Source organism: Solanum verrucosum, unplaced genomic scaffold (genome assembly GCF_900185275.1).
Source record: "Solanum verrucosum unplaced genomic scaffold, falcon-dt-bn FXZP01000079.1, whole genome shotgun sequence".
NCBI classification, from domain to species: Eukaryota; Viridiplantae; Streptophyta; class Magnoliopsida; order Solanales; family Solanaceae; genus Solanum; species Solanum verrucosum.
Genome location: NW_026020368.1, coordinates 4,562,539 through 4,584,666, shown reverse-complemented (window position 1 = coordinate 4,584,666; position 22,128 = coordinate 4,562,539). Strand labels below are relative to the sequence as shown.

General features: G+C 30.2%; 3 protein-coding genes across 4 annotated transcripts in view; 2 read left to right on the top strand and 1 right to left on the bottom strand.

Moving 5' to 3' along the window:
* Window positions 1-22,128, bottom strand: part of LOC125838141 (signal recognition particle 14 kDa protein) — a 325,612-nt gene that overhangs the window by 127,615 nt on the left and 175,869 nt on the right. The window lies entirely within an intron of this gene.
* LOC125838133 (uncharacterized) lies at window positions 2,430-5,998 on the top strand. Its single transcript, XM_049517191.1, has 2 exons — window positions 2,430-2,590; window positions 5,282-5,998. Exons 1-2 carry the CDS (start codon window positions 2,559-2,561, stop codon window positions 5,823-5,825), a joined length of 576 nt encoding a protein of 191 aa, XP_049373148.1. The 5' UTR covers window positions 2,430-2,558; the 3' UTR covers window positions 5,826-5,998.
* LOC125838122 (protein IQ-DOMAIN 14-like) lies at window positions 12,041-19,790 on the top strand. Of its 2 annotated transcripts, XM_049517178.1 has the most exons (7): window positions 12,041-12,116; window positions 13,263-13,360; window positions 13,690-14,093; window positions 14,184-14,373; window positions 15,682-15,909; window positions 16,265-16,396; window positions 18,898-19,790. In XM_049517178.1, the coding sequence occupies exons 2-7, from the start codon at window positions 13,286-13,288 to the stop codon at window positions 19,594-19,596; spliced, it is 1,728 nt and encodes a 575-aa protein (XP_049373135.1). In that variant the 5' UTR covers window positions 12,041-12,116; window positions 13,263-13,285; the 3' UTR covers window positions 19,597-19,790. The 2 variants fall into 2 exon arrangements, with proteins under 2 accessions (XP_049373135.1, XP_049373134.1); XM_049517177.1 differs by having other exon boundaries at window positions 13,690-14,373.

The window sequence follows — 22,128 nt, the reverse complement described above, 5'->3', positions numbered from 1 at the left end:
GGACAGATGAAAAGAATCACTTAATATATTTTTTGTCTTCACTAGTGATTTAAACCTGAAACCTCATAAATCATAACTCTCATTCAATACTTCATTGACTACAAGGCCACACATTTGATTCATTATCATTGATCACTAGGCCACGATCTTGAGTTTATTGTCATCTTGTTTTACTTTTATATTCTCTTTATTATGGTTTTTTTAAAAAAGTTTTAATTTGTGATAAGTGATATATATAGGCTTTTTTAATGTTACTTTAGAGCTAATGGCAAGACCTAATAAAAGTACATGTAATCATATTGTCTTTTGACATCTGTATCAGCTTTTGGGTTCATTGATTTAACACCACCAAATAAAAGGAATCATAATGTCATCCATTTTGGCTACTTAATTTATGCATTATCTTCACACTCGTGACCCTCTTAAATACATTTATTTAACTATAAGATTGTATTATATAAGTAGTATTTTTAAATATATAAATTTTATCTTCATATGCACCATATTGAAAAAAACACTCATCAACATAAAAATCTGTCAATCCTTCTGTTTAGTCCTCCTTTATGAGTGTCACATTACCTCCCATACTTTGTACCTTGGCACTATTTAGGTCAAAGAACATAATCAAACATAGGGAATTAAGGATGGAGTTAGAGGATCATAAGGCTATGTACACATGAGTGGATTCAGAAGATAACATGTGAATTCAAGAAAATTCAATAACTTAATATATATGGTGGTTGATTTTTCAATGAGGGTTCGGATGAAAGATTTTTGGCCATTTGGATATGATCTAAAGCCACATGTAAAGGTTTGAAAGACCAAGGTATTACCCAATAGAAAATAAAAGGGGCAAATTAAAGCTACATATACATGATTGTTCTAAAGTCTATCATAAGAGAAGCACAAAATAGTTTAAGTACATGCTCCCAATCATAGCATATAATTACAAAGAGCTTTTGGGTGAAGTGAAAAAAAACTAATTACTAATGGGGGAATCACAGCATGAAGTATCAAGTTTAGGAGCTCAACTTCTTAAATATTCTTGTTTTGGGAATGAGGGGCAATGAATCACTAGAGTCATGTGACTCATGTCCAATATGGCCACTCTTTTCTTTATCCATAACACTTAGTGAAGATATGGTAAATAAATAAAATAGTCATATGTTCAGATATGATAATATCTTACTATAATTAAAAGATATAACGGTCCGAGTGATTAGACTTACTATAAATGTAAATATTGTATCCATTCTAAAAAGGGAAAAATTAACAGTACTTGGTGAAATCAATTTTTTTTCTGAATCAATTTCAAACCATCTGCTTGAGGGTGTAACAATCCAAACAATTCCACTACATCAGGAACCTTTCGATATTGCGCAAAAGTCAATATTTTATGTTTAGTTAGCACTAAAAAAGTTGCTCCTAATAAAAGTGGTAGAATTATTTCAAGTATTTCAGCTGAAATAACTGAGTACATTTTTTTTTTTTTCCACACTCATGATCTGGTCTAGTTGATCCAATCACAACTGAGATTAATGATTTTGAGACTTATTGGGTTGTATTGAAATTTGTAGAGGCATGTACTAGTGACTTCAAATTTTGGGAGGTTTTCTATAGATTTTTCGCATTTCTTATAAAAAGGAGTTGCTTATTAATTTTTCGTGTTTTTATGTTTTGTGTCATGATTAAGTTATTTTCGTTGGTTTACCTATTGATGAGGTTGAGGTATGTGTCATCACTTTTCCGATTTCAGATTGTGACAAAATGGATATAAAATGGTAAATCATTTTTTGATTTTCAAATTGAACTTAAAAAAATGAAAATCTTTATTTAGTATAGTAGACAATTGAAATATTATTTTTTTAAAAAAATCCACTCTATTCGAGACTGATTTCATGAGCTGATAAACCAACTATATCAACAACTTAAACTACTCCTATTATTATTTTCAATTAAGTTTGGATTAGCTATTTGAATTCTTGTTGTTAGGACTAAAAAAATTTCAAAAGCATATCTATATATGAATTAATATAAATGTACTAATTTGCCTCATTCCCCAATGTAGGAATTCTGAAAAAGTTGTTATTTTTCACTTATATGGTCCCCATTAAGTATATGATCTGATAGGGCCCCTACAAAATGACCCATGAGAGTCTAAAAGATAAAATTTTCAAAGGTAAAAAAAAAAAAACAAAGCAATACTTATATTATAAATTAATAAAGTAGTATAGTGTAACACTGCACTTTTGAAATTTGAATCATTTGCCTGCAGCAAAGCAAAAAAAAGGAAGAGCCTTATATTATTAATTATTACTATATACTATAAAGAAGAAAAAGAGAAAGAAAGGTGTAAATTTGACAACCCATCTTTCAGAAACTCTCTCTAATTTAAGCAAAGAAAAAAGTTTAATTATCATTTATAATACTCCTTTTCTTTTATACTATAGTATAGTACAATTAATATCATAGATGAGAAGAAATTTCTTCCTCTTCTTCTTCTTCTTCATTTCTCTATATTTCTTTGAATCACAAAGCTTTGATTTTCTTCTTTGTTCATGCAAGATCCAAAGAACTCTTCACAAGCAAGGTAACTTTCTCTCCTTCAATTTCTTCTTTCTTTAAACGTATATACGCTGAGCCTGAGCTAACATCATAATTTATTGTAATTTAATCTCTTATAATATATAGGTTGTATGTCTTATTTTTATGTTGAGGTTATTTATATTGTATGAAATTAATGGTTATAATTGTATAGTTAATAAAATTGAGGATTTTGTTGTTAAGTAAAACTGATCAAATTGGTTGTTTAGTTATATTTGACTTTACTTTGTGGATTAAGCTCATTGATTCAAAATTGAAGTTTTGTATGATAAATATATCGTCATTTTTAAAGAGAATATATGTTACTCCCTAGAGAAACATTTATGCATTAAATTTTAAATTCATGAAATGTGTTTTTGTAGTTAAAGTATTTAATTATGATTAATTACATATATTTTCACTTTAATTTGTTTAAAGTAAATTTTACTTGATTGATCCATAAACATTGCGTTTTTTTCTCACTTAATAATTTACTTATCAATGTATTACTTAATAATTAAACTAGCCCAGCTCAACTATGCACTCCGTACAATTTCTACTAAAATACTTCAAATTTAATATATAAAAGTTTTTGTTTATTACTTAAAATCGAATTCATATGATTCTAATTTTTAAGAAATGGCCAATAGATTATTTTCATGCACTATTTTAAAGTTTTAGCTCCATTTAAGTAAGTCGTGTGAAAAATAGCTTCTTGATAAAAACTTGACTGCAAAATGCTTGGTGGGACACTAGAAATTGTAGTGGTGGATCACCAAAACTTAAGTATAAATTGTACACATAGTCATGATGAGCTTAGTACAAATTGACCTAGAGGGTTATTAGGATTTTTCGATGGATAGAGTTGCTACGAGTTTATGGCAAGGAGTTAAGTACAAATTGTCCTAGAAAATTGATCCAAATTGGTTCAAATCAACTCGAGATTTGACATCCAGCCTGGAAGATTTTCAAGGAAAGATTCAACCCAAACCTTCAAAAATCTATGAACTCACTTTCTCTTCTTCAACAATCAAGCTCAATAAAACCAACAATAATGTGTTTCACATTTTTCTATCGGACCAATCCAAATCATTAGGGATAGACAATATAAGTTCAATGAAACATTGTTCACTCAATTTCAATCACATATATCTCAATCTTTTTTTATTTTAATTGTGTACCATCTGTCCTATTCTCAGTGGACATAATTGCCTGATACTTGTTGCTGGTGGGAGGTAATAGGTATCCCGTGAAATTTGTTAACGTGTGTGAAAACTGACCCGGACACCACTATCATTAAAAGAAAAAGAGGTAAGAGGTGGGAGGGGAGGGGGGGGGGGGGGGAGTTCTGACAAAAAGACATATTTGTACAACTTCTGTTAGTTGGGCTTTCTACCTCAGCAAGTGACCCAATTTTCAGCAGTACACTTTAGGCCCATATCAAAAGCCTTAACATGATGGGATGGGTTTTTTTTCAAATAAAATAAAAATAAAAAAAAGTTAATAAATTGGGGGGAAAGTACAGAAGGGAAAATGGGGGAAGATATTACAAGCTGAAAATCGAATCCTCATCAACAAGGTGAAAATTCAAGTTGTCAATCAACTGAACTACTAAAATCCTCTTATAGTAGAATGAGTTTCATGTCGTACAAGGTTAATGAATTCAATATCTTGACCTTTAACATTTGGGTCATTTGTATATGTCGGTCTTTAATCTTTGTCTTTCAAGAAAAAATAACTTTTTAGTGAGGCATGAATTTATATTTTTGGATCATAATGTCTCAAAAGTTATGCTCAACGCACATGACTTATGTGCCGTTAGACATAACTTCAATTACTAATGGCAAAAATTAAAGATCAATCCATTTGTAAAAACAAGTGATTAAATGTTACTATTTTTGCTAAAGACTAAATCAAGGTTTGACTATCCCAAAAAGACTAGTCCAACATAAATTCTTAGCCATTTTCAAAGTTTGTCACAGTCTAGAGAATTGTATTTGACTTGGATTTAATTAACTTCATGACAATTTTGTTCTTTCTCATGACTTTCAAAGGTTATCCACCTTTTCATAAAGTCAACCTTGGTATTTCAACTCTTTATTTAGGGAACAAATTGAAAATTTGAAGTTCCAGAAGAAGCTGAAAAGACTATATTAGTTCGAGTTTCACATTTATATCCCATCAGTGATTTTTTTTTTTTTTTGTGTGTGATATTTTTTAATAATAATTGAAATTGACAAGCTTATTAAAAATTCAACTTATGTGGTGTTTATTGTGTGATATTTTTTAATATTTGAAATTGACAACCTTATTAAATATGAATTTTAACTTATATATGTGGACAATAAAAAAAAAACAGTTGTAGTAGGTTACTTGCAATACTTCTTAGGTTATCAGTCCATACTAAATATTGCTCGTTGATAGTTTTTTAATTACATATGATTAAATTTATAATTAGTGTAATTGTATATAAAAAATTGCATCATATATAAATATTCGAGTTAAATTATATACATTGACAGTTTAAATAATTTTTTTACTATTAAGTTAATTTAGTTGGTTATAGTATGTTTTTTCAGATTATCATATCAGGCTTGTTGTGAAGATTTACCTATTAGAAATACTTAACATGTGTAGATTGATAGTGCACAAAACTTAAACTCAATATATAGTTACATCTAATTATATGTTTTTGTAGGAAGGCTTGGTACCAAAAGGCAATGGAAATGGCCTCACTATGGAAAACATTTGCCAAGCCAAGTGAAATTCCCACAACAAATCCAACATTATGGAGAAGCATATCTAAGTCATCATCAAGAGAGATATCAAACACAAATTCCAATAATAGATCACAAAAGCTAAGAAGATGCACTTCTTTAAGAGTTGCAACTTCTTTCACTAGAGTTTGTCTATGTGCACCAATATCTTCCTATAGTGAAGTATTTCAAGTAGATCATCATGTTGTTCCACCAAGAAAAAGTAATTGTAGAACAAAGCCAATGAGTATTTCACAAGAAAGAATACCAAGTGGAAGGATGAGTTTGGAAGGGAGGAAAATATTTAGGGGAAAATCATTGAATGATGATGTGTTAATGAAGAGATTTGTGATTGAAGAAGAAGCAATGATGCAAGTAAGAAGAAGGAATCAAATGGAAGTTATTAGGAGAAGAAATTCTTTGAGAAGAAGAAAAAAACTTGGGCCAAGTCCTTTAAGTAGAATGGTTTTGGCTGAGGAAGATTAATTAATTATTTACTTTTGAGTAGTTTCTATGTCCATTTTAATTTGCCATTACATATAGCCATTTGAGTATGTTTAATTTAACTTCTTTCTTAAATGGTGTTAATTGTCTCATGGCATGTGTCTCTCTTGATGACACTTTTGGTCATTTGATTCTATGAAAATTTCACAATTCAACAAAAAAAATATACTCTCTTCTGTTAAACAATATTTGTCCACTATTGACTTTGAACACTTCTTAAGAAACTACTCCTTCCATCCACTTTTATTTGTCACGTCGCGCTTTTCGAAAACCAATTTGATTAATTTTTAAAGTTAAATTAGGTAACATTAATTTGATATTTTAAACAAAAAATTTAGATATTCAAAAACTATACGAGAAGTACTAAAAATTGCAATTTTTTGCATATCAATATGATAAAAAAATATATGGACAAGTATTGTTAGACATCCCAAAATAGTATAATGAACAACTATTATTAGACAGATGGAGTATATATTAAGTAACAAAATGAAAAGTCTATGCTTTTGTTGATAAAAATCCTTAAGGTCTATGACAATATTTAAATTCTTCGTGAGTAACGTGTCAATATAGCCAACTAAATGTGTGCTTCTTCTGTCTTGATTTATATGATGGTATTCTAAGTAAGAGGGTCAAAAATTGACAACATAAAGCCACAAAATATTTCTCCATCTGCTCCCAATCGTTCCACAAGTTTTCTCATGGTTTTTTGTCTACAACAAATAAAGAATTTAGCAACAATAATATATATATCTATCGCTATATTATATTTAGCGACAATGAGGAATATCAATATTTATAATTAGCATTCTATATATATAAATGTCACTAAAGAAATTAGCAATTCTCTATGTAATTTAATTATCACTAAATATTTTTGTGACAATAAATATTGCCGCTAAAAGTAAATAATTGTTATAGTGTTAAGATGTGTAAATATATATATTGCCAATTTAAATGCTAGCTATAAAGTATTGTGAATGATTCTCTACTTTAAAGGATGATGCATAAGCTAATATGGCTAATGGTCAATTGGTGTTGCCTCGTGGCCTGTGTCTCTTGGTCGATGCCACTTTTTTCCATTTAATTTTATGAAATTTTCACAATTCTCATACTAAAATAATAGACTAATGAAAAATTTAATTATGACTTTTCTTAAAGCCAATAAATACTTTTAATCAATATTTTAAAAAGTGCGGCGCGAAGATGAGATGTATTATATATATATTTTTTTTTTTATTTATTTTTTATTTTTTTTTTATATTTTTTATTATTATTTTTTTTATTATTATTATTTTATTTTATTTTTTTTATTTTTCTTCCTTTGGATGCTTTTTTCCTACCTGAAAAGAGGAAAAAACTTTTGTTCCTGACGGAATGAAATCTATCGATACAAAGCCTCAAAATATGGGCTAAAATTTATGAAATTTTAAGACGTATATCTCATGTATCACCATTTTATAATTTTATTACTAAGAAAATAAGTAAAATTAAAATTTTGAATAGTTCTACCAATAAATCCAAATAAATCATAAATAATATAGAAAAAATATATATTATAATTATTATTTAAAAATGATACAAAAATAATGACTGAAATAATCTTTAAAATGAAATCATTACCGATCTTCAAATCTACTAATCCATCTCACCCTTAACTATTGCACTGGTAATTATTTATATACTAATTCAAAGAAGGAAAAAGATAAGAAGGGTAAGAGCAATGACAAAAAAATGAATAAGTTTCCTCAATAACGTATAGTGCTATGAATCTCTATGTATCCATTTCATACAAGATTTTCAAAAAAAAAAAACAATTTAAGGAGTGTAGAGTTATTTTATTAATTTATTTATTTTAGAAAAAAAATCACTACAACATGATAACATAAAGTATAAAATCATCACACCAATGACAAGAAATATGATATAAAGTAAAAATGATTTTAAAACAATAAAAAATCTACTTAACGCTTAGGGCATACACTTTTACCCCGAATTTATATTTATACAACCTATAAATTTTACATCTTTTATCTACGCTCCAAAATACTTTTGGTATATCCCATCTCAAAAAACGTTTTTTAAAAAACTTTTAGTATTAAATTTCACCATCTTTATACGTTTATTTATCAATTATCAATAGAGTAATATTTATATAAAAAAAAATTAAGGAAGACAAATTAAACTTCTAGGATTCTCTGTGTGTATATCAGGATGAAGTTGACTAACGTCAATTGGTGTTGCATCACCTAACCAAACTTAACTTTCATCTGACATGACATGAGCAAATCATATCATAAAAAAAATTGCTGATGCAATTGGAGGAATATAATTTTTAGCGTTTGATCATAAAAATTTGAAAAATTAATGTTAGTTTATGGAATTTGTAAAAAGTTTCAGTTTTAACTTCAAATTATGATTTTAATTTTTTAATATAAAATTTGATTCATAAGTTTAGATTTTATAATTTTAAAAAATATATAATTTTAGATTTATGTAAAAAGAAAAAGACTCATGATTGATATGAAGAGACTATTCGTACCATATAGAAAGATTTATCAAAAAATAGATTGTTAATATCATTGTTCATTTATTAGACTATTGAATCTTTGTAGAGTTGTGTGTATTTAAAAATTTGTAATAACATGTAATCAAAAAATTTATTTATTAAAGAAATATAAAGATATGTGATTTATTAATTCGGCGCGTTAAGATATTTTTATATCTTATTTATAAATTCTGGAATTACCATGCTTATAAAAAGAAAAAAAGAATTCTAACTTATGAAATTCAAATTGTATATCTAAATAAAATGTTAATTCTAAATCAATCCGATTTCAAATAACAAATCTTAAATAACAACAAATTTAAAATTTATAAATTTCTACGAGTACGTCAAATTATCTATCATATATCATATCATATATCATATATATATATATATATATAAAATAAGCCACAATACAAAGATTTTCATAGTATTTAGTTACATTGTAACTATCTTGTTAGCTTTCAACCAAAATGAATTCATTGTATGAGCTATTTATTACTCATTCCTTTTGAATTTGTTAATCTGATTTTGACCTGACACATAGTTTACGAAAGTAAATTAGATTTTGAAAAAAAAACATTAAGTAATACTTGAAGTTGTCCCAGATTTTCAAAAAGACACCTTAATTTTGCGTGTGTCCTATTACCCCACAAAACATTCAAAATCACAATAAATACACATTTTTTACACAATATTTCCACTTTGGACAAAAATATCCTTCGAATGTGCAATTTCTTAAAAACAAAAAGTGGGACCCATTATTGATGTATTGAAGGATGCTTTAGTAATTTTCCTATGATGAATTCGTTTTGTTTGTTGTTTAATTTTTTTAAAATAATTGTATAAAATATTATAAATCACAATAATTATTTACTTAAATATTCAAAAGATATAAAAATATGTAAAAGATCTAATTAACTCTTCAATTTTTATCGGTGACACATAAATTGGACAAATGAAATAATATATATTATTTGAAAATTACTTAAAAAGTACAATAATTTACAGTAATTAACAATAGAATATTTTAAAGACAAAAAAAATTGATTGAATCTCGAAATTTTATTAGTACCACATAAATTGAGAAAGAAGAAATAACCTTTATTATTTGAAAATTGCGTAAAAGATATTACAAATCATACAACAATAATTAGCAATTTAGAATGTTAAAAGACATAAATTTTTTTTTTACCATAGTTAACAATAATTAAAAATTTAAACTATTTTAAATTAATATTAAAGTTTGATTAACTCTTTAATTTTGTCTTTGTCACATAAATTGAAACAAAAAATGATACATATTGGGCCTGTGCTAGCACGGGCTCCGATGTCTAGTATATATATAAAAGAGAACCACCACAAAGTAAAATTCACTTTTAATTTATTCATTTCTAAAATTAGCCTCCCCCTTTCATGAAAAGTTGTGACTTTTATGAAAAATTGCGACTTTAATGAATAGTTGCGATTTTTATGAAAAGTTATGACTTTTATGAAAAAATGTGACTTTTATGAAAAGTTGCGACTTTAATGAAGAGTTGCGACTTTTATGAAAAATTATGACTTTTATGAAAGGTTGTGACCTTTCTGAAAGGTTGTGACCTTTCTGAAGAGTTGTAACTTTTTCAAATAGTTGTAATCTTTCTGATAAGGCATAATAAATAGTTGTTCACACTACCATTTATTGTCTATAAATAGAGGGATTCTCTCATTTTATATTTTAAAACAACGAAAATTCTGAACTTCTTCTTCTTCTTCTTCACAATTAAATATTTGTGTACTTTATTCATGTTGAGTGACTCAGTGACACCATTGCTTATGTTACATATCCTGGTATGTATTTTTACAGTCATTAATTTATGCGTATGTTAGTAAGGATAAATGATAAAATGTAATAATTTTTATTTTCCTTTACATTTTTAATCTTTTATATATGATAATATATTATTTTAGTTTTAATGACTGATAGGTTTTAAGAATTATTTTATATATTCCGTGTATTAAATTTCTGCGTAAAGCACGAGTAATTTTACTAGTTATATTGTAAATCCGACCCTAACTAATCAACCAACAATCGAACACGCATTTATTTGTAGCTCATATATACATATTATAAGCCTGGAGCACGTTGCTTTCTAAATAAAATTTTCAAAGAGGCAACTGTCCCTTTTCTTGCCTTTTGCTTTTGAACATATCTTATTTAAAGTTTTAATGTGATAAATATATATTTATTATTAATATAAATGAAGATCAACCAACTCTAATTTTGATTATTTTATTTATTTTGAATTTAATAAATTTTAATTTCTAAATTCGCCTCAAAATATTATTATTATATTATATCTTCTTAGCACAAAAAAGAGCTAGTGGCATTCGTATTACGTTACTATACTACGCAGTATGACTTCAGATTAATTAAACTTCAATGCAAATATTAAATATCGAGTGAAAAAAAATAATCACGTTATTGTACTATGTTGTGTTCCTTCTCCCATGATATCAATGTCCTTGTCACGACAAACAATATTCGAAATGAAATACATATATTAAATAAAAAAAAATAAAGAACCAAACATATCCGTTATAGCTGAGGCTGGATCACACCAATTATTGACTGACAAAGTGGCCACCAAAAAAATAAAATAAAAAAATAAAGTTGGCTGAATAAGAAATTTAATATGACTTATGTGGTGATAATATAAAAAAAAGGTTTACATAAATTTTAAAATTTAATAGTTCGTTGTATCTAATTTGAAAGTTATACGAAACTAGAAATATATTAAATATTTTTTATACGTTTTCAAATGAGAGAAAAGTCATATAACTTATAACTTAAAATAGAAAAAAATTTATTGTCATTAATTAATGCTCTATTAAACAATTAAGTTGTTTGATCAGCTCCAAACTCCATTAATTAATTACTAATTTATTATTAGTTACCCCTTATAATTTTTTTCTTCTTTTTTTAGTTTATCATCTATTGCTATATTTGTTACTGGGGAAAATATTTTAAATTTTTTTATGTTTGATAATAATTTTTTTATAAAGGAGAAAAATGACTCCAATTTAGAAATAGAGAAAATAAGTTCCGACGATTCAAGTTTATTATCTTCTCTCAATCTCACCAATCCCCAACTCCACTTTTCATCCCATTATGCTTCCGTAGTTTCCTGCTAAATCACATATAAATATTTTTGAGATAATATTTTTTTTACTTACTTACTAAACACTAGAAAATAAGTAAAAGTCCAATTTTTTTTCTTCCAAAAATACATTTTACATTAATTTTTTTTTTCTTCGTACCAAACAGGTATTTGAATTTGACTAATTTAAATTCACATTACCCGAACAAAAAGAGGAAAGTATAAACTGGAAAAGGTAGGGAAAAAAAAGGTCAAAAAAGAACAAAAAGAAAAGGTTAATAAATTGTGCAAGCAACAAAGAAGCAGATTCTTTTGTATAATAATTGGGTAATTAGACTCAAAAAAGTCTAAAAGGAGCACCAAGTTAATGGTAGTATTAGTATAACAAAGTGGAGGAGGTTAGGAGGAAGAAAAGGGGCAAAGATTCTAGAGAGAGAGAGAGAGAGAGAGAGAGAAGAGAAGAGAAAGGTAGCTCAAGTTTTGCTTTTGGGTTTCTTGTTGGACTTGGCTTGTGGCTTTTTGGCTTTGGTTTCAGCTTTCTCTGAAAGGGGTTTTCATGGAGGACTTTAAACATAACTTAAGGTACATGGGGCTTCTTTCTTTCATAAATTAATTTACTTTCTGTAAACTCTGCAAGTTGTGATGGTGATTTTAGGGCAAAAAAAATGTAATCTTTACTCCTTTGTGAACTAAAAAATTGATTTTTTTTTGTGTGTGTGTTTATATGTGGAGTAGAATTTGGGGGTTTGTCTTTTTTTTTTTTTTTTTTTAAATTTTATAATTTCTTGATATTATTTTTCTGTAACATTCTTGGTAATTGTCAAGGAAATAAGGACAAAACAACATATTTCATCATCAGAAAGTAATTTTAGCATCTATTGTAATAAAGTATCTATTTTTTTTCTGCCCCCTTGTGTTTCTCTTTTCTTATCTCATCACCATCTTGAAGAAGGTTGAAAAGCAGCAAGGAATTTATTTATATTTGAAAAAAAAAGGAAAAAAGGAAAAAAGGAAGAGTATTATGAAATCATCTTAGATGATAGATGACATGAACTTGTGTGTTATTGTCTTTAGCTAGTTAAAAAATTGACCTTTAGTTTGATTCCTTCTTGTTCTTGAAGTTTGAATTTGAAAGTCAACTCAAAGAATGAAATATCTAGAAAAGAAATTAAAGGGACCTAAAAACTAAGTTCACTTTTGGTGTTGCACCCGTGTCGGATTCTCCAAAAATACACTACTGTTGAAGAAACTTTTAGAGAATTGGACAGCGCACCTGTAGACATTTTTGAAGAGTTTGAGTAACATAGCCTAAAAATCCATTTCCCTGTTTGCCTTTTCCTTTTTTTTCATTATTTTGGTTTTCCCGTTTCTATGTGGTGAATAATTTTCCTCTCTCTTGATCACCTTATGACAGCTAAATGTGCAAACTCCAAATTTGAACTTACGGACAAATCTTCTTTAAATAATACTGATGACTTTACTTCAAGATGCTTATCAATAAGGGGACCTAACTGAGTAAATTAGATGATTTGCAAATTTTTGATGTATTTGGTTTTAGGTGGGCAATCTATGTTTTTTCTGGAGTGCTTGCGTAGCATTCTCCTCGGCAGGCTCAAAATGCCTCCATCTTGGATTTCGTTCTAGAATATCTCTGTTCAATACAATAAGTGTATGATGTTGCTTTCGCACTGCATGTGTTCAATTAAGTTAAGTTTCCTTCTCTTTCAGGGTGACACAGTAATGCTAGAAGCATGGGGAAAAAAGGCAGTTGGTTTTATGCCCTCAAAAGGGTTTTTACGTGTAACTCCAAGAAGAAGTCTGCCTATGTAAGTTTATAAAAGTCTGGTTTCTTGAACTTGATATTCTCATAGTACTTGTGTATGTCCCAGAAGTTGTTATCTTATGATGAAATAAACTAACTTCAATAATTGATGTAGTTTCTTCTTTCCTATTCAAGTCAATCTAACTTCTGATCCTGGTTGAGAATTGTGTTTATAAAGTGGACCAAGGGTGAACTATTGGAGAAATTCAGCTCTGGCCTGATTTCCTTAAATATTCCTTTACAAATCATACGAGGATGGGGGAAGAACTTGCTGGATATCTATGCTTCTAACATTATTATACAACCCTTAGCTAAATTGGATGATTGTTACAGGGATCAGGGAAGAAAACTGCCAAGGAAAAGAAGAAGGGTCGTAGAATACTGAGGCATGGAGAGTTCAAATCATTCCTCTTCAGAGAACCAAGCAGTATTGAGAAAATACTGGGGGAGGTTGATGATCAGAACCTACTTGTTAGGCCTCCTACTTCTGAACAATCTGACATTCCATCTGCATTCCCTGTGACACCAACTTCTCCAAGAATCAATTCACCTAGAGATGCATCTCCTCGGACTTCTTATAGGGCTACATCTCCTGGTGCCACTTCTCCAAGGATCGCCTCTCCGAGGGCCGCTTCTCCAAGGGTCATCTCTTCTAACGCAGCTTCTCCAAAGGTTAGCTCTCCCAAGGAAGCTTCTCCAAAGGCTACCTCTCTGAGGGCAGCTTCTCCAAAGGCTACCTCTCCCAGGGAAGCTTCTCCAAAGGCTACCTCTGCTAGTGCTCCTTCCCTAAAGGCTTTCTCTCCTACGGAAGCTTCTCCAAGGGCAACCTCTGCTAGTGCTCCTTCCCCAAAGGCTACTGCTCCTAGGGAGGCTTCTCCAAGGGTCTCTTCCCCTAGATCTACTTATCCAGAGCTGAGTAGGAACCATAATGTGATTAGCTATGCTAACAGACCAGAACCAACTTTGACGCTCCATCTTTCAGCAACCAAGATACAGGCAGCCTACAGAAGTTACATGGTAAGATTCAAGATAACTCCTTCATCAATGTTTTGCTGAAAATAGCCTTTGAGAATACTACTTGATTTTGTGAGTTGGTCAGATCTTGAGTGAAAGGTTATAGGTCATGTTATTGCAAACTCATGATATATTGGTAACAATTATGTCATTGTTGAAACAACTTTAATTGTCTCCCAAGTATTCATTTCCATGTCTGCTGCAACTATTTGTTATTGCCAAAGGCGAGCATCAAGCTGAGAGAGTAAATCAATTATGTGAAAAGCTTTATGCTTTGTTAAAGACTTATGGCTCTCTTAGTCTAAAATTTAGGTGCTTTTTATGTGAGGAAACTCCCTGCCGTGTGTTAGAGAGCTGGTAACAGGTAAACAAATTTCTAACCCTTCGGTTAAAGCTCTGGATGAGTTCATTCAGTGGTCTCTGAGAGCATTTCTACCTAAGAAGTTTGTTTCTACCACAATCAGGATCTTGTTATTGCATTTTCACTTGATCCGTAGAAATGCTTTGACCTTTTATAATTCATATTTTTCTTATGATAGTTTTACCTGAGAATTTAATCTTTCACGATTCCTTCTTAAATGCTGAGCTTCCTTAATATTATACCTTTCACTATTTGTTTTAGTAGATTGACTGTGGAACAGGTTATATTTAACTGATTATTTAAAAGGAGGTCACTTTCCTTGTCTGAGAACTCCATTTTTCTTTTCGAAATTTTGACAAAAATTAAGTGACTTGCAGATTATCTGAAACAGGATAGGAAAAAACAGAGATTAGAACTTTTGTATAAGTAATTGGGACCCCCAATCTTTTCTTATGCTGTTTTCAAGAAACCCATTTCCAGTTCTAATGACTTTACTGCTAGAGTAGTTTTCCTCAATGTCTTAATTATACTCTTGAACCGTGGAAACTATGACTCCCGGACCCTGTAGGACCTGAATTCTCAATTCTTGATTTAAAAAAAACATGGAAATACAGAGTCTGCATTCATCTGTCATAAGCATCTTGAAAATTCGAGTAATTTTGTTCTTATCAACTTGTTAGAAAAACTTCTTAAGTCAAAGAAAACAATATAGGATCTTATCTTATCATTGTTATTTCCCTTGTCGTGATTCAAGTAGGAGTGAATAGAAGTTCATTGCATCATATAAAGTTTTTTTTTTTTTAAAAAAAAGAACCATTAGAGTCCATTCCCATTTTGTCCCCTTTCTAGAGCAGTTCATTGATGGGACACAAATGTTTGGTTCCAAGAGAGTGTGTATCAATTGCTAACAAGTGTTACATATCCTATGTGAATGAACTTTGTTTTCACAGGCAAGGAGGGGTTTCAAATCTTTGAGTGGTTTAGCAAGACTTCAAGGAGTGGTCAGAAGCAGAAGTGTAAAGCGGCAGACAGTAAATGCCATGAAACAAATGCAACTTCTAGGTAGGGTTCAAATGCAAATTCAGTCAAGGAGGAGTCAGATGTTCCAGGCACTCCATAGTCAAGCATACATGAATGATAAAGAAGTTGAGAGCACTCTAAGCAAATGGACTCAGCTGGTAAGTTTAAGCTGCTACATATCTTGTGGTATTCACCTATTTAGTGGTATAGGCCGATGCCATATTTTGGAGGCACTGTTCGCCTACATTCTTCAGTAGATTTAATTTGGGTCATTTGAATTGGGTAGTTTTCCTCATTATTGGTGCTTTGATTATCTTGTGAAAGATTTGATGGATTCTTCCACTGGTCAAAGATGGTACGCAGCTTCTTCAACAATTCCAATTTAGGTTCTAGGAATTCATTTTTGTACATATATTGTAGTGTAAGGATATGAGAGTTGTCGAACAAAAGTTCTTTTCGTCTTCCAACATATTTTGAATTACGTCTGATGTTAAAAAGGAAATTTTGTTTTAGACTGAAGCAGGTAACCATGATGATTGGAATAATAGTATGCTAACTAAAGATGAGGTAGAAGCAAGGCGGCGGGAAAAAGTGGAGGCAGTCATGAAGAGGGAGAGAGCAATGAGCTATGCATATTCTCACCAGGTACATTAGACTTATGTTCTTAAGCATGTAAAATCTGTGGTAACCATTGCGTAAATGTGCTTTGATAATGCAGAAATGTATCATTTTGTTTCATGCTTATTGTTGACACCCAATTTTGGCCTAACATTTTAAAGATTCATACCTTTTAAGTTTTATTAATTCAATAGTACAATATACATTTTTTATAATTTTAAATAAGTTCATCGATTCTTATCCTCATTTCTCAAAATTTAGATTTTTATGAGTTAGTTTTTTAATTACATTATTTTTTGTAAAAATCAATTGAATATGTTATGAATATTGTGTCTTTGATTAAATCATTATTTTATGGTAAATTGCATTTTTTTTACATGCCATTCATTTTATTCATTACATTTGTTAAAATTCATTTTTTATTTGTTACTTTTATTTATATTCATTTTGATGTTTTTAGCGCGGTCTAGAAATACAGTTAAATGCATAAAAGATTTGCATACACAGATATTTTATTAGCTAGTGGTTTTAGCCCACGGCTTTAAGATAATGGTATTGTACTAAGGCGGTTTTCAATTTTATATTTAAACAATTTCTTGGTCATTAAGTCAGTGGTGGTGGATAAGATTTTAGATAATGAGTGTAATTTTCAGATTTTTTAGTCTTTAAGAAATTTTGTGTTCATATTTTTTCGGCAAACTTTTCGCCGGAGCCCCCGCCTAGTCCACCACCAAAAGACCCCAACCCATTTAGCTTTTTCCTTGTTATTTTCGGATCTACCGGAGGTTCCAACTCTTGCAAAACCCCATTTGGTTTTATCTTTTTTGTTTCTCTAGCAAACAGACCCCACGGGTCAAACTCTTCTTCTTCCTCACTGCTATCCCTCTTCTCCGATGAAACCCATGAGCTCCGACCACCATTGCTCCTCCACCCACGAGCTACCAATGATACCATACAACCACCAAAACGAAGTAAACCAGAACCACAACCACAACCCACCTTTCTCTCCATTTCTTCCTCCACGCCGGAAATCACCAAACACCCCCTTTCTTCCACCTGAAATCAGGCGAGCAATTCTGTTTACATCCCTACTTTATTCATATAAGAAGAAACATCGTCGTGACTCAAAAAATAATCAATTAATTCAATTCAATTGAATTTAAAAGAATTTTAAGAATAAACGAATTTTAAGGGAGTCGCCACCTAATTTTAGGAAACCAATTAAATGATCTACGAAACCAATTGATTCTAGGTAAGGGTTCAAGTAATTTCGAAGGAAAGGTGTTAGACATCCTTTAAAATCCACAATTGTGGGTCCCGACTCCCGACTGAATTCATTTTTTCAAATTGAGGAGGAGATAATAATAATATACAACTATTATAAAAATGCAATATACACAAATAATAAAATAAAACTATAATATGATAAACTGCCTAAGCTTGCCTTACGTCAATTAAAATAATGAATAAATAATATAATTCGAACTTCGTTCGAATAGCTTCAATGGGAAGCAACTATGGGTACCTATAAAGATAATGAATAATAAAAGAATTTAAAATGTTACCTTCTCAAAAATAAATAAATAAAAGAAATTTAAAAAAATTCTAAATTACACCTCCAAATCTGAAAATCTTATTCACCATCACTAACTTAATGACCAAGAAATTCTTTAAATAGAAAATTGAAAACCGTTTTAGTACAATACCACTATCTTAAAACCGTGGGCTAAAACCACCGGTTATAAAATATCTGTGTATGCAATCTTATCCGTATTTGAATGTATTTCTAGACTATGCTAAAAACATAAAAAATGAATATTAATAAAAGTAACAAATAAAATAAATATTAATAGATGTGACGAATAAAATGAATGACATATAAAAAATGCAATTTCATAAAAAATAATGATTTAATCAAAGATACGATGTTCACAACATATTCAATTGATTGTGACAAAAAATAATGTAAAAAATCCCGACATTTTGAGAAATAAGGATAAATATCGATAAACTTATTTAAAATTATAAAAATGTATTTGAACTATTGAATAAATAAAACTTAAAAGTTACGAATTTTGAAAATGTTAAGCCAAAATTGGGTGTCAACACTTGTCACTTCCTTTATGTTGTACAAATCCTGGTATTAAGTGCATCATAACAATTCCTAACTGTTTACGGCCAAGTTGTTGAGATATTTCTTTAGTGGTTCTCTTTCTTACCAAATCTTTTATCTATTGTGAATCCTAGTACTAAGTGCATCATAATGATCTCTCTGTTTGTTGCTTTTGACTAATCTTTCAAAGATTATCAAATTAAGATGCACTTGTGCAAATTACCACAAACGTCAAAACTTTCAATTTTCTTGTTTCAACTTCACATTAGTGATTCTGGCAATCCGTTAAGGTTTACACATAATATCTTTCAAAGATTATCATTATTTGTTATTCTTGGCCAAGACATGTTGACAAACTCAATACTTCTGCTAACCCTATATATGGCTTACCATGTTGCATACCTCTTTTTAATAGTTGTGGAGAGGCAACCCCAAATCAGCTACGGACGTCCGAACCAGTGGAATTCCTTGGTGGTGGAACTGGTTGGACCATCAGCTACTTCCAGGAAATGATTCCGAGAGCCAATCTGCTGTAAAAGACGTCCATTCAACACCATCAAGGGCAATATCGGAACACAAGCCAAGTCCATGGCGTCTAAGTCAAAACTTCAGACACCTCCATTTGGATTATGACAGTCATGAATCAGTTACACCAAGATCAACTAAGTCTGCAGTTCCATTAAGGGGAAAACTAATGCATACTCCCAGAAGAACATCATCACCAATGAGCAGCTCGAGCGTATCAAAGTATTCAAGACGCCGTGCTGCTGATTCCCCTTTCAATCATTCCATGAAGGATGACGATAGCCTCACGAGCTGTCCTCCTTTTTCAGGTCCAAGTTACATGTCACCAACCATCTCAGCCAAAGCTAAATTCAGAGGAAAAACCATTCTTGAGGAGAGAAATATAGGTACCCCATCAAACAGCTCGAGGAGGAGGCTGTCGTTTCCATTGACTCCAAGTAGTACTGGATCCGTCAAGTGGAACAAAGGGTCTGGAAAGGATGCTGCTTCTTTAAAGGAACATGAATCTATGGGAGATCATATGAGTGTGCATTCTACTGGTTCGACGCCCACTGTAGTTGGGAGGAAACCATTTCAAAGATTTGTGTAATTTTGTTCCCTGTATGTCCATCTGTATTTAGCTCTGAAGGTACCTATGTTTCTTTTTTCTTTTCTTCTTTTTGATGTGTATTTATTGGTGTATTTTGTTAACAGAGCACTAATGTAAAATAATTAAGTGTGAACATTCTCTTGTTTGTTAGACTTCTCTAGTGAAGGAAGAAAGGATAATTAGTATATTTTTAAGTTGGATCTCCCTCTGCTTGTACTCTTTTATGGTAAATCAGTTATGGTGGGGAAGTGGTGACTTAATGCTAACTTTTACGTGGTCACCGATGGATTTCGAGTCATTTTGATGATTCATGTGAAGATTATCATATTTGATCTTCTTAGCTGCCTCTTCAACTTTTTTCTTATTGTTTATTCCACTTGTGCCTTATTTTATAACAACTACATCTTTAAAATCTTTTTTTTCTTGACATTTTCCTCCTTTTTTTGTTAATTTATGTACATGTAATCTAGTATCCTTATTCACTAATATATAACTCCCACAAAGTCCTTTGCAATTCTAACGTTACTTTTTCTCATGCCTTTTTGGTGTTCTATACTTGGGAATTTGAAACTAACTTTCATTATGAATGAATAATGCAAATAGTTCATTAAGGTCCGGTAAAAGAAAGTTGTCTATAAATTATGAAGTAAAAAGTTTCGGTTATTAATTTCAGATGTTTTACGTAGTGACATTTCAATTATAGATATTAATCTAATCCAATTAGAATGCTTGGTACATAAGCAAAGTATTGAAAATTGGTTTTATTCTTTCTATTTTAACCATTTGGGAGATTCATCTCTCCACTTCCCACGTTGAGCTTAGAAACTCGGTCTTTATTATTAAAAAAGAAAGATTTTAGCCATCCTTATCAAGAAAGGAGTCTCATCGCATATCTGATTCATGAACAGAGGATTCAGTTACGAAAAAAAATAAAAAAGTACATTAATTCATGAATCATCACAAAAAATCTATCTTTCTAAATAGAAATCAAAATAAGCATATGCCCAATTTGCAAGTAGATTTTTTCAGCATATACCCAACTAGGTAAATTACCCGCGCTTCGCACGGAATTGAACTCTTTTATTAAGCTTACATATGATTATTCAGTAATATCTGTATTTTTGATACATACTCTATATTGTCAATAACATTTTATCGTAAGGCAAATCATTCCTCTGAAATCTTAAAGTGCTATATTAATAACATAAGCATAAACTAATGACTGTAAAAAAACATACCAAGATCTGTAACAACAGAATGAAACAGAAAGAAAAAAATTGAGCCCACTGAATACACAATGTCCCTTTAAGGAAATTATTCCCCTCTAGTACCGAGGTTTAAAGGAGGATCAACGATTCTATTCACCAGTGTATTGATACAAATACAATGGTGTAGTAAGTCACTCAACAGGAGCAAAGTACACGAATATTTATTTGTGCAGAAGAAGAAGAAGTTCAGAATTTTCGTTGTTTTAAAATGAGAGGAAATCCTTCTATTTATAGACAACAAAGGGTAGTGTCAATAAATGTTTATAGTGCTTTATCGGAAAGGTCACAGCTCGTTGGAAAAGTTACAACCCTTCGGAAAGGTAACAACCTTTCATAAAAGTCACAACCTTTCATAAAAGTCATAACTTTTCATAAAAGTCGCAACTCTTCATAAAAGTCACAAGTTTTCATTAAAGTCGCAACCCTTCATAAAAGTCACAACGTTTCATGAAAATGCTAATTTTGAAAATAAATAAATTTAAAAAGAAATCTTGATTTGTGATGGCGCCACGTAGGCGGGCCTAGGGTTCTCTTTTATATATAAATATATATGATATGATTTGCAAGTAGATATCATGAAAAAATAACCATATACCCAATTTGCAAGCAGATATGAAAAATATTGACTTAGGAGGTTTTCAGTTCATTTCGTGCATTTTTAAATTCCAATTTTTCAATTTTATGCTTCGTTTGATTTTCACTAGCAAAAAAAAAATATGTGAATACAATATATTTGAAATAAATTACATCCAATTTGATCGATATATATTCGAGTGCACTAGAATACATGTATCTGGCAAAGTAAGTAAATGTGGTACGAAAGGTAATTTCGAAAATGGGAAACTTAAGTGAAGACAAGTAACTAGTCCTTAAACTAGTCTGATTTGTGTTGTTAGCTTGAACAAACATTTTGAAAAATTAAAAATAGAAAAATTACGTAATTACACGACTTAAGATACCATTATCTCTAAAAATCTCTACCATTAATTACAAAAATTCCCTCCCCCGCTCTCTCTTTTATCATGTGGATACATCGGCTTACCTCTATCAAATACATTACAACTTTGTTTGTGTACAATTGTTTCAACTAAATTGTATGAATCTTATTTATAGTTATATGAATACATAACTTATGTACTATGTAACGGACGAATGAGCAATGTACTCGCGAATTTTGAAAAAAATTTAAAAATTATAGTTCAGAAAACTTTGAGGTCTCGAAATAAATATGATGTAATTAGCGTCCAAATTGTCATATAGTTTA